Source organism: Eucyclogobius newberryi, unplaced genomic scaffold (assembly GCF_026437365.1).
Source record: "Eucyclogobius newberryi isolate DKJ021-1_F unplaced genomic scaffold, fEucNew1.0.hap1 SCAF_6, whole genome shotgun sequence".
NCBI lineage: Eukaryota > Metazoa > Chordata > Actinopteri > Gobiiformes > Gobiidae > Eucyclogobius > Eucyclogobius newberryi.
In genome coordinates this window covers 14628600-14641629 of record NW_027316278.1, presented here as the reverse complement: position 1 = coordinate 14641629, position 13030 = coordinate 14628600, and the positions used below count along the sequence as shown (strand labels likewise).

General features: G+C 42.5%; 1 protein-coding gene across 3 annotated transcripts; it reads left to right on the top strand.

Moving 5' to 3' along the window:
* Positions 1 to 3575: 3575 nt before the first annotated feature.
* klhl22 (kelch-like family member 22) lies at positions 3576 to 10503 on the top strand. 3 transcript variants are annotated; one of them, XM_072433029.1, is made up of 8 exons: positions 3576 to 3692; positions 4000 to 4255; positions 5362 to 5527; positions 6150 to 6473; positions 7670 to 8079; positions 8681 to 8873; positions 9234 to 9467; positions 9951 to 10503. In XM_072433029.1, the coding sequence occupies exons 2-8, from the start codon at positions 4008 to 4010 to the stop codon at positions 10284 to 10286; spliced, it is 1911 nt and encodes a 636-aa protein (XP_072289130.1). In that variant the 5' UTR covers positions 3576 to 3692; positions 4000 to 4007; the 3' UTR covers positions 10287 to 10503. The 3 variants fall into 3 exon arrangements, with proteins under 3 accessions (XP_072289130.1, XP_072289131.1, XP_072289132.1); XM_072433030.1 differs by lacking the exon at positions 3576 to 3692 and adding an exon at positions 3810 to 3885; XM_072433031.1 differs by lacking the exon at positions 3576 to 3692 and having other exon boundaries at positions 3931 to 4255; positions 6150 to 6461; positions 9951 to 10501.
* Positions 10504 to 13030: the final 2527 nt, after the last annotated feature.

Below are 13030 nucleotides of genomic sequence, written 5' to 3'. Positions count from 1 at the left end.
CACTGTGCATTTCATCAGAGCCATTTATTGAATGTCACAGTGCTGTTTTGCCTTGCAGTTTACCTGACATGCACAGTGTTATGTTAGATTCAACTATTCAACCATCTTTTATCTTGAATTTGTATTGCATGTCTTCTGTTGTCCTGTGTGTTGCAACACTGACATGTCCCCATTGTGAGAAAGATGAAGGAAATCTCATTTGGTCACATTCTGTTTTTACTTTCTAGAGGGGAGATGTTGTTTGTAAGGTCAAATATATTCAGTATTGCAAATTATATGCACAAGCTAATATGCAGGCACAAAAAATGAGCACAGATGTGCACAGATAACTAACTAACAAAATAACTGTTTATAGCTCACTACTGCCCACTTGTGGTGTAGTTACAGTAAAGTAGAAGTTGCAGGTTGCTTACAATGATGCACTTCTTAAAAACAAGATGGTGTAATCCCTCATTCCTCCAGGAGTGAGCTAGTGAAGAAAAGGACAATGTTTTAAAAATCAAGTTGTTTTGACTAGACTTAACAACGGTGAAGAAAAGGCAGTCCAATTACAATAGAACTGTGCTGTCCCAAAAACCTGTTGAACAAAGGTTAGTTTCAGGGTGAACTCCTCCCTGAGGGCACGTCTTATTCGGATCAGAGCTGTATAAAGTCGAGTTTCTCAGACCAGCTCATCAGTAGATTGATAAAAGATTGTTCAGAAAAACCTTTGAAGCTTTTCTACAATTGTGCAGTTTGTATGTTCCCGGGGGTCGCTCGTTGGACAAGTGCCAGTCTGTGAGGCTTTGTATATGTCTGATGCACCTTGAGGACACACAAAATGAAATATTAATGACACTTGGGCAGAGCAGTGTAAGATACGCCAGGAGGAACTGCTTGTACAGACTGTAGATTTTTATTTTGCCTTATGTCTGTATGTTTTTGACAATATTATATGGACTATTTGAGTCTGATTGTAGATATGTCTGATTTTTGTGATATTTACACAGTCACAGCAGCACACCACTTTTTTGGAGGAACAGAATATCCTGTGAAGAAGCCTGTATTTTGGTTGGACAGTTATTATAATCTGCTTGCTTCACTGCCCATTGACTGCAAACATATTCTAGCTGTGTTGTTTGTGAACACTACAAAACAAACTGGGTGAATTAGTCCAAATGCCTGGGCAATTTTTCCCATGAGCTTGAAATGTTTATCTTCGAGGGAAGTGATGGATCCTGCTGGCTGCCTTCTTGATCAGACTGTAATTTTGGAAGAAATAGTGTGACAGGGTTTGGTGCGAGGCAGAGAAATGATTGCTTGGTTTGCTGTCACCAAGCAGCTATGTCCATAAAGCAGCTGCCAGATCTGAGCAGCTCTCAGTGATGTGATCGCCCAAGAAGAAAAAGAAAGACAATGATATTTGAACAAGTTTTGGCTCCAAATTATTTTCAATTCTTATGTTGGTGATCTATATGTCTTCAGTTGTAACAGACATATCTCTTTCTTTTAGGCAGACAATGCTGAAACATGTCAAATACACCTTGATATGTTTTCGATCAACTTTAGAAGTGTCAGCGCTCACTCTTGGAGATGTGTAACTCTCAGCTCTTGTTCCATGTGTGGTCAACCAGAGCAAGTCCACCAGGCTGACCACCCCCTGAAGGAGAAGAAAGTTTCATCAAGGTTCATGCAGTTGTGTACTTGACACTAACAGGCATAACAATTAAGAAATGTTTACTGGACAAACGATTCTCACATTTGAGTGTTTTGACAAAGGTCAGCGTCTTGTGATGTTTCAGATGAACAATGGTAAACACAGTGACAGAAGCATGTGAGGAGGGACCACAAACAAAGTGCATATAATCTATGATGAATTGTAAAATGTCATAAATGTCTTGTTTTGGCATCTGGTTGTGCATGCTATTTTTGTGTAATTTTCTTTTTGGAGAAATTTGATGGATCACCAGCATATTTACATGATGTGTGTCATCTTGTGTCTGTTGTCTGCTATTTTGTATTGTTACTGACACAGAAGATGTGAGCATCTACTGATTGTGTGGTTGTTAATATAATATTCTGAAGACGTCATTTTTGACTAAATGCACCACTCTATGTGCTTCAAATTACAGGGTAGCTGCTCTTTAAAATACTCAATCATTGTCATAAACCCAGTAACACTGCCAATAATTAATTCAGCCAATGTTCACTTTGTTCACCTGCTGTTGGCTTGTGCAGCTGATGAGTGGAGACAGCCTAATGCACTGTGCACTCACTAATAGTAACATCAGGATTTTTAATCTGGAAAGCCCGACACGAACAAAACCAGCCTTTCAAGTGTTTTTTAGCCTATTGTGTCCTTCTCAAATGATCTCGGTTACACATTTACATTATATTGCAGAGGCACACGCTGATATCATGTTAAAGTACAATATGAGTGACAAGCATAGTGGATAATCTAGTTTGTAAAGGCAAGGTTGAGGGGACTGAATTTCATTCCTTTCTTACTTTCTTTCTTTCTTTCTTTTCTGCAGTAATGATATCAATCAGATGCCCTACCCTTATGTAAACCTCTCCATTAAGTGTTGGAACCAGCACCAGGACTGTGTGCTGTACTGTATGAGCTCATCTAAAACACAGGCTTTTAAAATGTCATTTTTATTTTGAAGATTAATGTGTGTGATTTTGTTATAAGCCATAAGCCATGTGGTCGTCATTTGGAAAAGCTATTCAGTCAACATTACACTAATATCTATTCAATGATACCCAGCCATTTAACTTCATAGCCGCAGCTGCACTAAAGCCACATTATTGCATTCACAGAGCAATGGTGTAGAGAGAGATTGCTGTGCAGGTGATGGCGATGTCCCATGTTCAAGCTGCAGAGCATTTCTTTAACTAGATGATGCATAACAAGGCGGGAACATGATATAATTTACTATTTGCAAAGGGTATTTTTACACCCAAGACAAAATGCATTACCTCCTCCAGGCAGTAATGTACATGAGACAGTAAATCAAGTGACAGAATATGGAGCAGGTTTTGTCAAATTAAGGAAATCTCGGGATGTCGGGAAAATAACCTTTGCAAATTTATCTCAAGATGGATGAGAAATCTAACCAGTGTGGAGGTTTAAGTGAAAAAGGACATACACAGTGATGAGATGCAAGTACACAATAATACGATTTAAATATTAAAAACGCAATATATCACAAGAGACCAACAGAATTGAGATGAAACATTAAAGATTCTCAAACTCAAATATTCATTACTGACACAATATCAGTACATTGAACTTACAATGTGACCTAAACTGGTCAACAGAGCCATCTAGTGGTCAAGTAATGTACTTACAGGTGCAACGACGTAGCAGGAGCTTTTATACTCATTTAGTAAAACACAATACAACTTATAATAAATATAACCAAACTAAATATAGGGCACAGGTAAAAAATACGATATAAAACATCTTAATTCTAAATGAAGTGCCCGTGTAAAAAGAAAACTTGTGATTGGACGTTCATCCGGAAACAGCCAGGTCCTTTTGTGACAGCATTGACCAATCAGCTTTTGATGTCGTTATCGCTTGACTCTAAAAAGTAAACAGTTGTCAAAAATCAACAGGCTTTTGCTTTCACTTTATTCCTTTTAATAATTGTCGTTAATCGATCATCTAAATACACATGGACGACGTTGTGGACATTTACCTGAAGGTGGTTTTGAGCTTCTTGACTTTGCTGCATTGTGGCTTGTTTTTCTGCGCTATTTATTTAAAGCTCGGTCTGATTTTGTTTTAGTTAATCGCGATGATTTCATGTATTAGCATTAAAAGAGGTATTTCTCCCAACATAATGGTGAGTGTATGTAAGCTCTGAGACTGTTGTCTTTCGCTGGCCTTCTGTGCAGGTATTTATAACGCTTTAGCCTTTAGCTTGGCAGACAGTTACAGCCTTGTGTCTGTGTTCCTTTTGGGGGCATGCCACTTACATAAAGAGTACGAATGCGTTTGCCTCTCGACAGATCGCGAAATGAAGCCTGAGTACAAGTTTCCTGCCATGGCTGAAGACTTGAGTCCAATGGGAGCCCGGCCCAGGTCCTCCAGCAGTAGCCGCAAGGGCCGACAGACCTTCTGGAGCTCGTCCCACTTCTGCAGCCTCCTGGACGGCCTGCTGGGGCTCAGACAGTCCGGGCTGCTGTTTGATGTGGTGCTGCTGGTGGAGGACAGACCCATCCAGGCTCACCGGATCCTGCTGGCTGCCTCCTGTGACTACTTCAGGTACTGCTCAGGGTCCTGCTCAGGGTCCTGCTCATGGTCCTGCCCATGGTCCTGCTCATGGTCCTGCTCATGGTCCTGCTCATGGTCCTGCCCATAGTCCTGCCCATGGTCCTGCCCATGGTCCTGCTCATGGTCCTGCTCATGGTCCTGCCCATAGTCCTGCCCATGGTCCTGCTCATGGTCCTGCTCATGGTCCTGCCCATAGTCCTGCCCATGGTCCTGCTCATGGTCCTGCCCATGGTCCTGCCCATGGTCCTGCCCATGGTCCTGCCCATGGTCCTGCTCAACCACTGCTGCTTCTTAATCTTTGTATATGTATTCACTGTCCTGAAGAGGAAGACATTGGGACTAACTATTGACCTAATTCATGGGTGCAGTCCTAATGTACTAAAGTAATTGGAAATTAAACATTTCAAAGTGTCTTTTTATATATATTTAAGACATTTGTACCACTGTTGACATTTCTATGTGGTTATCTCTATCTATGACGAGTGTCATCCAAACACGATCAGTTTCCTTGGTCACTGGGGTCACAGAGGTGGTTTGCTCTGCTCATAGTACAGCTGACCTTGTGTTGAGTCCAGTCACAAGGTCAGACTGACGGGAAATAAACTACTGACTCCTGCCTCTCTTTACAACTCTAGGACTTGTTAGGAAAACACTTATTTTTCCCTGACAACATAGACATGTATGGAAAACCATCTTACATCATTTTTTGAAAACATAATTTTTACAAAGAAGGTAAAACATTTGGACTTAGCCCATATATGGATAAATCTTGTTGTATTATGTTTTGGCTGTTAATATTTGTTTTAGAGCTTACAAAACATGACATGACAACATGACAAAAATGTTTTGCTCTAAAATATTTATATCTAATATCAAAATTATCAAAAATATTTTTTGCATTACTTGGTTTATTGAATGTTCCAGATTTACTCTTGACTGACTAATCACTGTTTTCTTTGCAAAAATGTGGTTTAATTTATAATGTCATATGCCAATAAAAATGTATAGCTTTCGAGATTGAATGTGTAACTCAACCTGCAATATACATTTATACATAAATATTATTCTGTTGTGAGACTAACTTTATGTGTTTCTAGAGGGATGTTAGCTGGAGGGCTTCGCGAGACACAACAAAATGAGATCCCAATTCATGGAGTGACACACGTAGCCATGAAGAAAATACTTGACTACATCTACACTTCAGAGATTGAGTTAGACCTGGAATGTGTCCAGGAAGTTCTGGTCGCTGCCACTCTGTTACAGGTAATGGTCTTCTGTTAAGAATAAGCCTTTGAGAGAAGCAACGAGGGGCAGAGAGTGAAAGTTCTTGTGGTAATTCCCTACTGTAATTTAACTGACAACTCAAGTAAGCGTAACCTTACTTTAAAACAATATTACTGAAGGAGAAGTAACACGAGGCGGTGGCCAAAATAATTGCTCAAGAGTGAAGACATTTTTGGAGAAACTTGATGCTTGAGCACTGAGTAACAGCTTGGATGTAACATGTATGTAAAATATGATTTATGATTTGACATTAATTAATCCAGAAAAATGTGGTATTTCCCAAGACAAAGTGCCTAAACAAATCATACCTGAAGATAAGATGTAAAAGCCTGCAGCAATTAATGTTGACCATCATAGACTTAGCGAAGAGGAACCAAAACCTTTAATCAAGTTTAAAAAAAACTGTTTGAAAAAATACTTGAGTAAGAGTAAAAATATGGTTTCTGAAAACTCTGAAAAGTACAGTTTCTTCAAGTTGCTCAAGTACATTGAATTGAGTGAATTGAGTATTAGCCACCTCTGAATTGAACCATGGTTATATGAGGGACTATGAGGTTTACCCGGATGACATTATTTATTAACTTTGACCTCTTTTGAACAGCTTGAGATTGTCATTGGCTTCTGCTGCGACTTCCTCTTTTCCTGGCTGGATGAGACCAACATTTTAGAGGTTCACCATCTCGCCGATGTGTACGGACTGGAGCAGCTCAAAGCCCGGGTCCACTCTTACCTCCTCAAGAACATCCAGAACCTGTCCCGGGCCGATGTGTACCGACAGCTGCCCCAAGAGGAGGTGTACCGGGCCCTGAGCAGTAACGAGCTCCAAGTGAACAGTGAGAACGAGGTGTACGAGGCGGCGCTGCACTTTCACTTCAGCCCAGAGCAGGTGGAGACTGACCAGGTGTACCTCCAGGTCAGTCAGCAGGTGTGTCCGCTCTTCCAGCATTAGAACACATCATTAGAACACATGAGGGGAACACGAAACAGCAGAACAGGGGTGGAGAGAGTAGTGGGAATGTCCTGTGAACCCTGTGCGCCGTTACATAAGATAAGATAAGATATTCCTTTATTGTCCCACATGGGGAAATTTCATTGGTGCAACGCAGGAAGATACAGAGGCAGATACAGAAGAAAAGAACAGATTTTAGACATTTCAAACACTTTCAGTTGAAGATCTCCTATAAACAAAAACTGCATGGCTGAAATGTACTCCGAAAAGTGCTGCTGTCAAATGTATACTTAAGGGAAAGTAGAGAGTACAAGAACAGTTATCAAGTTTACATAGAATTAAAATAACAACTATTAACAGCAGACGTAAAGCTGTTTTTGTAAATGGGTAAATTTAGTGTTTTCTTTGTGAATGAGGCCGCTGCACGCTGTCTGCATGTAATAATTCAGTATTTTATCTCTCGTCTAGCTAGAAATAGGAGTTGCAAACACACTTGATGCGTCCACTCTAGTTGCACTTCACCGTCTGAAAACAGCAGTTCTAAAACACGCGCCTGAAATGAATGAACAAAGAGTTTGTGAGAACCAGCAACTAGATTTAAATAACTACTTCCTCCTTTTGTGGCGTGAAAATTAGGTGCCCCAGGTTTAAGTCAAACTATTTATACAATATTAGACTAAACTTTAAGAGTAAGATTTAAAATTAGTGTTGTTGACATGTTAAAATACTAAAATGTAGTTGAAATACAAACATTTCAAACTCGTCAAAACTGAGAATAGGCTCGATATTCGATATTAATTTCAATACTATATTGATGATGATAATATTTTTTTTAAACATTATTTTTTAGACAACAGACTTGATATGTAAATAATAATAAATGTAATATATTTATAAAATATAACAAGTTATTCAAGATCATTCTATCACTGTATCAAAGTTGTTCAGTATTGATACTTGCTCAAATGAGTGTCTAGTTTTGAAAATAAATTTGATATAATTATTAACTACGTTATTATGGTTCTCGTTTATAGTTGACTTGTCACGATTAATCAGCCCTATTTGGGAGGATGTTGAGTTGGGAGGGAGAAACAACGAGGAGACGAGGAGTTCACAGAAAATCCCTTCCTGCTTCAGTTAATCATGTTGTTGTTTATTGTTCCATTTTGAAGGACAACTTGAAAATGCTGGAGACGGTGCGCTTCTGTCTGATTGAGAAGAACATACTGGAGAGGTTGCACAGCAGACTCAGTTTGTGTCCTCTGAAGGACCTGGTGTCCGAAGCTCTTAAATATCACGAGCTGGAAATCCTTCAGCCCGTCCTGCAAAGTCCTCTGACGCAGCCGCGCTCCACGCTTCACTGTATCCTGGGCTTCGGCGGCATGTTTTGCTCCATCCCGTACATCGACCCGGAGCCTCTGTTTCAGGTGTATCACCCGAGCTGGGGCGAGTGGAGGACTCTGAATGCGGCGCCTGGTCCACAGATGTCCAACCAGGGCATTGCGGTGCTCAATAATTTTGTGTACCTCATCGGAGGAGACAAGAACACCAGGCGGTTTAGAGCCGAGACTCGCTGTTGGAGGTGAGATGTTGTTTGTACTCACTGAATTAGTCGTCTCTGAAATAAGATAAAATGTATCTATTTTTAATAAATGACAGGTGGGACCAAGTCATTGTTTGGCTTTAAGTCCGGGTTATGCTTTGAATTTCAAATTATTTCAAGTCTTTATACAAAATAACTGAAGACAACTACTATTTTTTTGTATCAATTAATATGATTTCTGTAAATGTTCCTCTTTAAAATGTTCTGGTCACAGATAGAAAGGTGAGAGACTTGTTCCTGTCAGTTCTTGTCAAATTAAACACTGAAAGCACATCTCAGAGTTTACATCTCAGAGTTTTCAAAACACATTTTTTTTTTGCAGATAAGCATCAAGTCTTTTTAAGTCAAAGCTCCAGGTCTTAAGTCAAGTCCAGAGTCACTGGTCCAAGTCAAGTCCCAAGTCTTAGTCCAGACTTCTGACAAATGACTCTTGAATTTGTCAAATTAAATATAAGAAAAAAAACATTGTTGTATTTATGGTATTTGCTTTTTGTCTTGGCCCAACAGACGCCTGGCTGACTTAACAGTTTGTGAATCACTTATAGGTTATTTACTGTGTTTTTTGTCATTCCATGCCCAGGTTTGACCCCCGCCACAACCGCTGGTGCCCTATCCAGCCTTTGCAGCGCCAGCATGCGGACCACTGTGTGTGCGTGGCGGGTGGACACATTTACGCCATTGGAGGTCGAGATTATAGCAACGAACTGGACACTGTGGAGCGCTACGACCCACACACCAACAGATGGGAATATGTAGCGCCTCTAAAACGGGAGGTATGGCTCGCCCTGGTCATGTGATGCTGCCTCTGTGCACAAGATGGTGCTATAAACGCCCCATGATTGGCCTTTTTCCAGTTCCAGCCTTAGATTAGGTGCAGTCTATAGTTCCAGTACTGATTTTAGAATACGTACTTTTGAGGTAATATTAAAAGCTTCCTGGTTTTATTATTAGATGGTTGTTTAAATCAATTGTGTGTAAATTGTTCTTGCATTTTTAATGGAATGTCACTTATTGATGACGTCACAGAGGCAGTTTTATCTCACCAAACTAAGTCATAATTGGAATAACCTGAGCTTCTGTCACATGCACTTTAATGGCACTTGAAATGACTAATGGACACACATGTTGCGCAGGTCTATGCACACGCTGGAGCCACAGCTGATGGAAGAATATACACCACTTGTGGTCGAAGAGGGATGACCTACCTCAAAGAGACCTTCTGCTATGACCCTGCAGCGAACGCTTGGACAGAGTGTGCACAGGGGCCAGTGGAGCGAGCCTGGCACGGCACGGCCTCAGCGAATGGGCGAGTTTATGTCATCGGGGGGAGTAATGATGAGCACGGGTATCGCCAAGATGTTGTGACGGTAAAGATCTTTTATAGGCTTGTTACTTGGCCTTTATCATTTATTACTTACGACTTGGCTGCAGGGCTAAAGTAAATGCAATGTCAATATCAATATACACATCTCTTGAATTATAATGCCATTTTACATTGAAGTTTTGGTTCTCATTTGGAATAAAGCAATTCCAAAAAGTACGTCCTGAGTCCTGACTACATGGGAATGGTAGGGATCTGACTGGGATTTTTCAAGACAATTTTGATACCTGATATTTTCTGCTTTTGTGACCGATAACTGATAATATTCCATGTCCATTTCAATATTTTAAAAATGTATGGTCATTTAATACCACACTATGATAAAATGTTTTGAATCCGCTCCATCAGTCATAATAAACTTCTCGATATCTTTATCTTAAATCATCAGCATATCACACGTGTGAAACATGATCTAAATGGTAATAAACACGATCTAAATGGTAATAAACACTGTACTCATGTCTTTCAGGTGGGATGCTTCAACCCCACCACTAACTGTTGGTCAGTCGTGAGCCCACTGCCTGCTGGGCACGGAGAGCCCGGGGTGGCGGTCCTGGACAATCGCATTTACATCCTGGGGGGGCGCTCTCACGACAGGGGCGACAGGATGAAGTATGTGCACGTGTACAACACTGAGGCGGACGAGTGGGACACGGACAAAGAGTTCACAGAATGCGTCTCTGGTTTGGCCGCCTGCGTCGTCCTCATGTCCCCTGCTGTTATCGCTCAGACCAAGAGCTGGGAGGGCAGCAAAGCATCATGGGACGACGCTGTTGAAAACTCGGAAGATTCAAGTGAGGACTGAACTGGGCCTTAGCACTTCAGACTGTCATGCACTTTTATTCAGCCTTATGGACTTCTTCCATTTAGTGGTTTTAACCCAAGGTCAACATGCTAGCTGCTGCTGGGCGAATGTCTTTAACTAAAGAGAAAATCATAAGCTTCACTGCACAGATACAAGCAGCACCTCATCTTCGAGTAGAGACACATTTGACTTCTGTTGCAGGGTGTGGGTGATGTTATATCTGCTTTATTTACATAACAAAAAAAAATGTTTTAAAATAGTTTTCTCGCATGTTTACTTTGATCGCCTTGTGAAAATGCAAAATTCAACTTTTTATTAACTTCCCATATTATGATTTAATCACTGATGCCTGACACTCAACGGTTTTATTTACTCTATGTTGCCCATTTTTTCTTCTTGTGTTATTTATTTGTGTTATGAAAATATGATTTTAAAATGACGTACTAAAAATTGTTGGCTATGCAAATATAACTGCAGTTTCTTTCACATGAGGCTGTATTAAGTGTCTCATCATTTTACTGTTTGATTGTTGTTGCCGGTTCTCGGGTCAGTTTAAGGTGTAGTAATGTAACCAGAGGATCGACACGCTATAAATGTATCATTTTACAAAAACAACTGACTTTTTTATTTTGTGCCTTTTGTCCCTACAGAATGATACTTTTAAGGACGTGTAAGCAGTTCTTTTACGTCACCATGTTTGTCATGTTATGACATGTCATAACATATTATTCATCTTTATCTTTATTATTAACACAGTAACACTTTTAGGTACAGTATCTGTACTTTACTTACATATTTCAGTGGATACTTTTTACTGTTACTTTATCAACTCTTCTATATTTTTAACTGGACCGAAATTCAGAAAGTAATGTCTATTTGGTTTGAGGGGTTTTTAGCACATGGTTCATGGTGACGTCTTGTGTAAAGTTTTACAGTTCATGTCTCGGCTTTGAGCAAACAAAAATTTACACATACATTTTAAAAAAAATATTTGAACTTTATGGACCAAAGATTTATATTTATATATATATATATATATATATATATATATATATATATATATATATATATATATATATATATATATATATATATATATATATATATATATATATATATATATATGAACCGACACCTTAACGTGGTGGAGGGGTTTGAGTGCCCGAATGATCCCGGGAGCTATGTTGTCGGGGGCTTCATGCCCCTGGTAGGGTCTCCCAAGGCAAACAGGTCCTAGGTGACGGGTCAGACAAAGATCGGTTCAGAAGCCTCTTATGACGACGACACAATCAAGGCAGTTCACGTCGCCCGGATCGGCGTCACCGGGGCCCCATCCTGGAGCCAGGCCTGGGATGGGTGCTCCATGGCGAGCGCCTGGTGGCCGGGTCTTACCCCACGGGGCCCGGCCGGGCACAGCCCGAAAGAGCGACGTGGGGCCGCCCTCCCGTGGGCCCACCACCCGCAGGAGGATCCATAAGGGGCCGGTGCAGAGAGATCTGGGCGGCAGTCGACGGCAGGGGCCTCGGCGACCAGATCTCCAGACACAGAGACTAACTCTGGGGACATGGAATGTCACCTCGCTGGGGGGGAAAGAGCCTGAGCTTGTGCGGGAGGTTGAGCGATACCGACTAGATATAGTCGGCCTCACCTCCACGCACAGTTTGGGCTCTGGAACCCATCTCCTCGAGAGGGGCTGGACGCTCCACTTCTCTGGTGTTGCCCGCGGGGAGAGGCGGCGGGCTGGTGTGGGCTTGCTGATAGCCCCTCAGCTCAGCCGCCACGTGTTGGAGTTTACCCCGGTGAACGAGAGGGTCGCGTCCCTCCGCCTTCGGGTGGGGGACAGGTCTCTCACTGTTGTGGCGGCCTACGGGCCGAACAGCAGTGCAGAGTACCCGGCCTTCTTGGAGTCCTTGGGAGGGGTACTGGACAGTGCACCGACCGGGGACTCCGTTGTTCTACTGGGGGACTTCAACGCCCACGTGGGCAATGACAGTGACACCTGGAGAGGGGTGATCGGGAAGAACGGCTTCCCCGATCTGAACCCGAGCGGTGTTCAGTTATTGGACTTCTGTGCTAGCCACGGATTGTCCATAACGAACACCATGTTCAAGCACAAGGGTGTCCATCAGTGCACGTGGCACCAGGACACCCTAGGCCGGAGGTCAATGATCGACTTAGTTGTCGTGTCATCAGACCTCCGGCCGCGTGTCTTGGACACTCGGGTGAAGAGAGGGGCAGAGTTGTCAACCGATCACCACCTGGTGGTGAGTTGGATCCGCTGGCGGAGGAGGAAGCCGGACAGACTTGGCAGACCCAAGCGCATTGTGAGGGTCTGTTGGGAACGTCTAGTGGAGCCCTCTGTCAGTAGGGTATTCAACTCGCACCTCCGGGAGAGCTTCTCCCATGTCCCGGGGGAGGCTGGGGACATTGAGTCCGAGTGGACCATGTTCTCCGCCTCCATTGTTGATGCGGCTGCTCGGAGCTGTGGTCGCAAGGTCTCCGGTGCCTGTCGTGGCGGCAACCCCCGAACCCGGTGGTGGACACCGGAAGTAAGGGATGCCGTCAGACTGAAGAAGGAGGCCTATCAAGCCACTCTGGCTTGTAGGTCTCCGGAGGTCATCGACGGGTATCGGCAGGCCAAGCGAGCCGCGGCTCGCGCTGTCGCAGAGGCAAAAACCCGGGCCTGGGAGGAGTTCGGGGAGGCCATGGAGGAGGACTATCGGTCGGCACCAAAGAAATTCTGG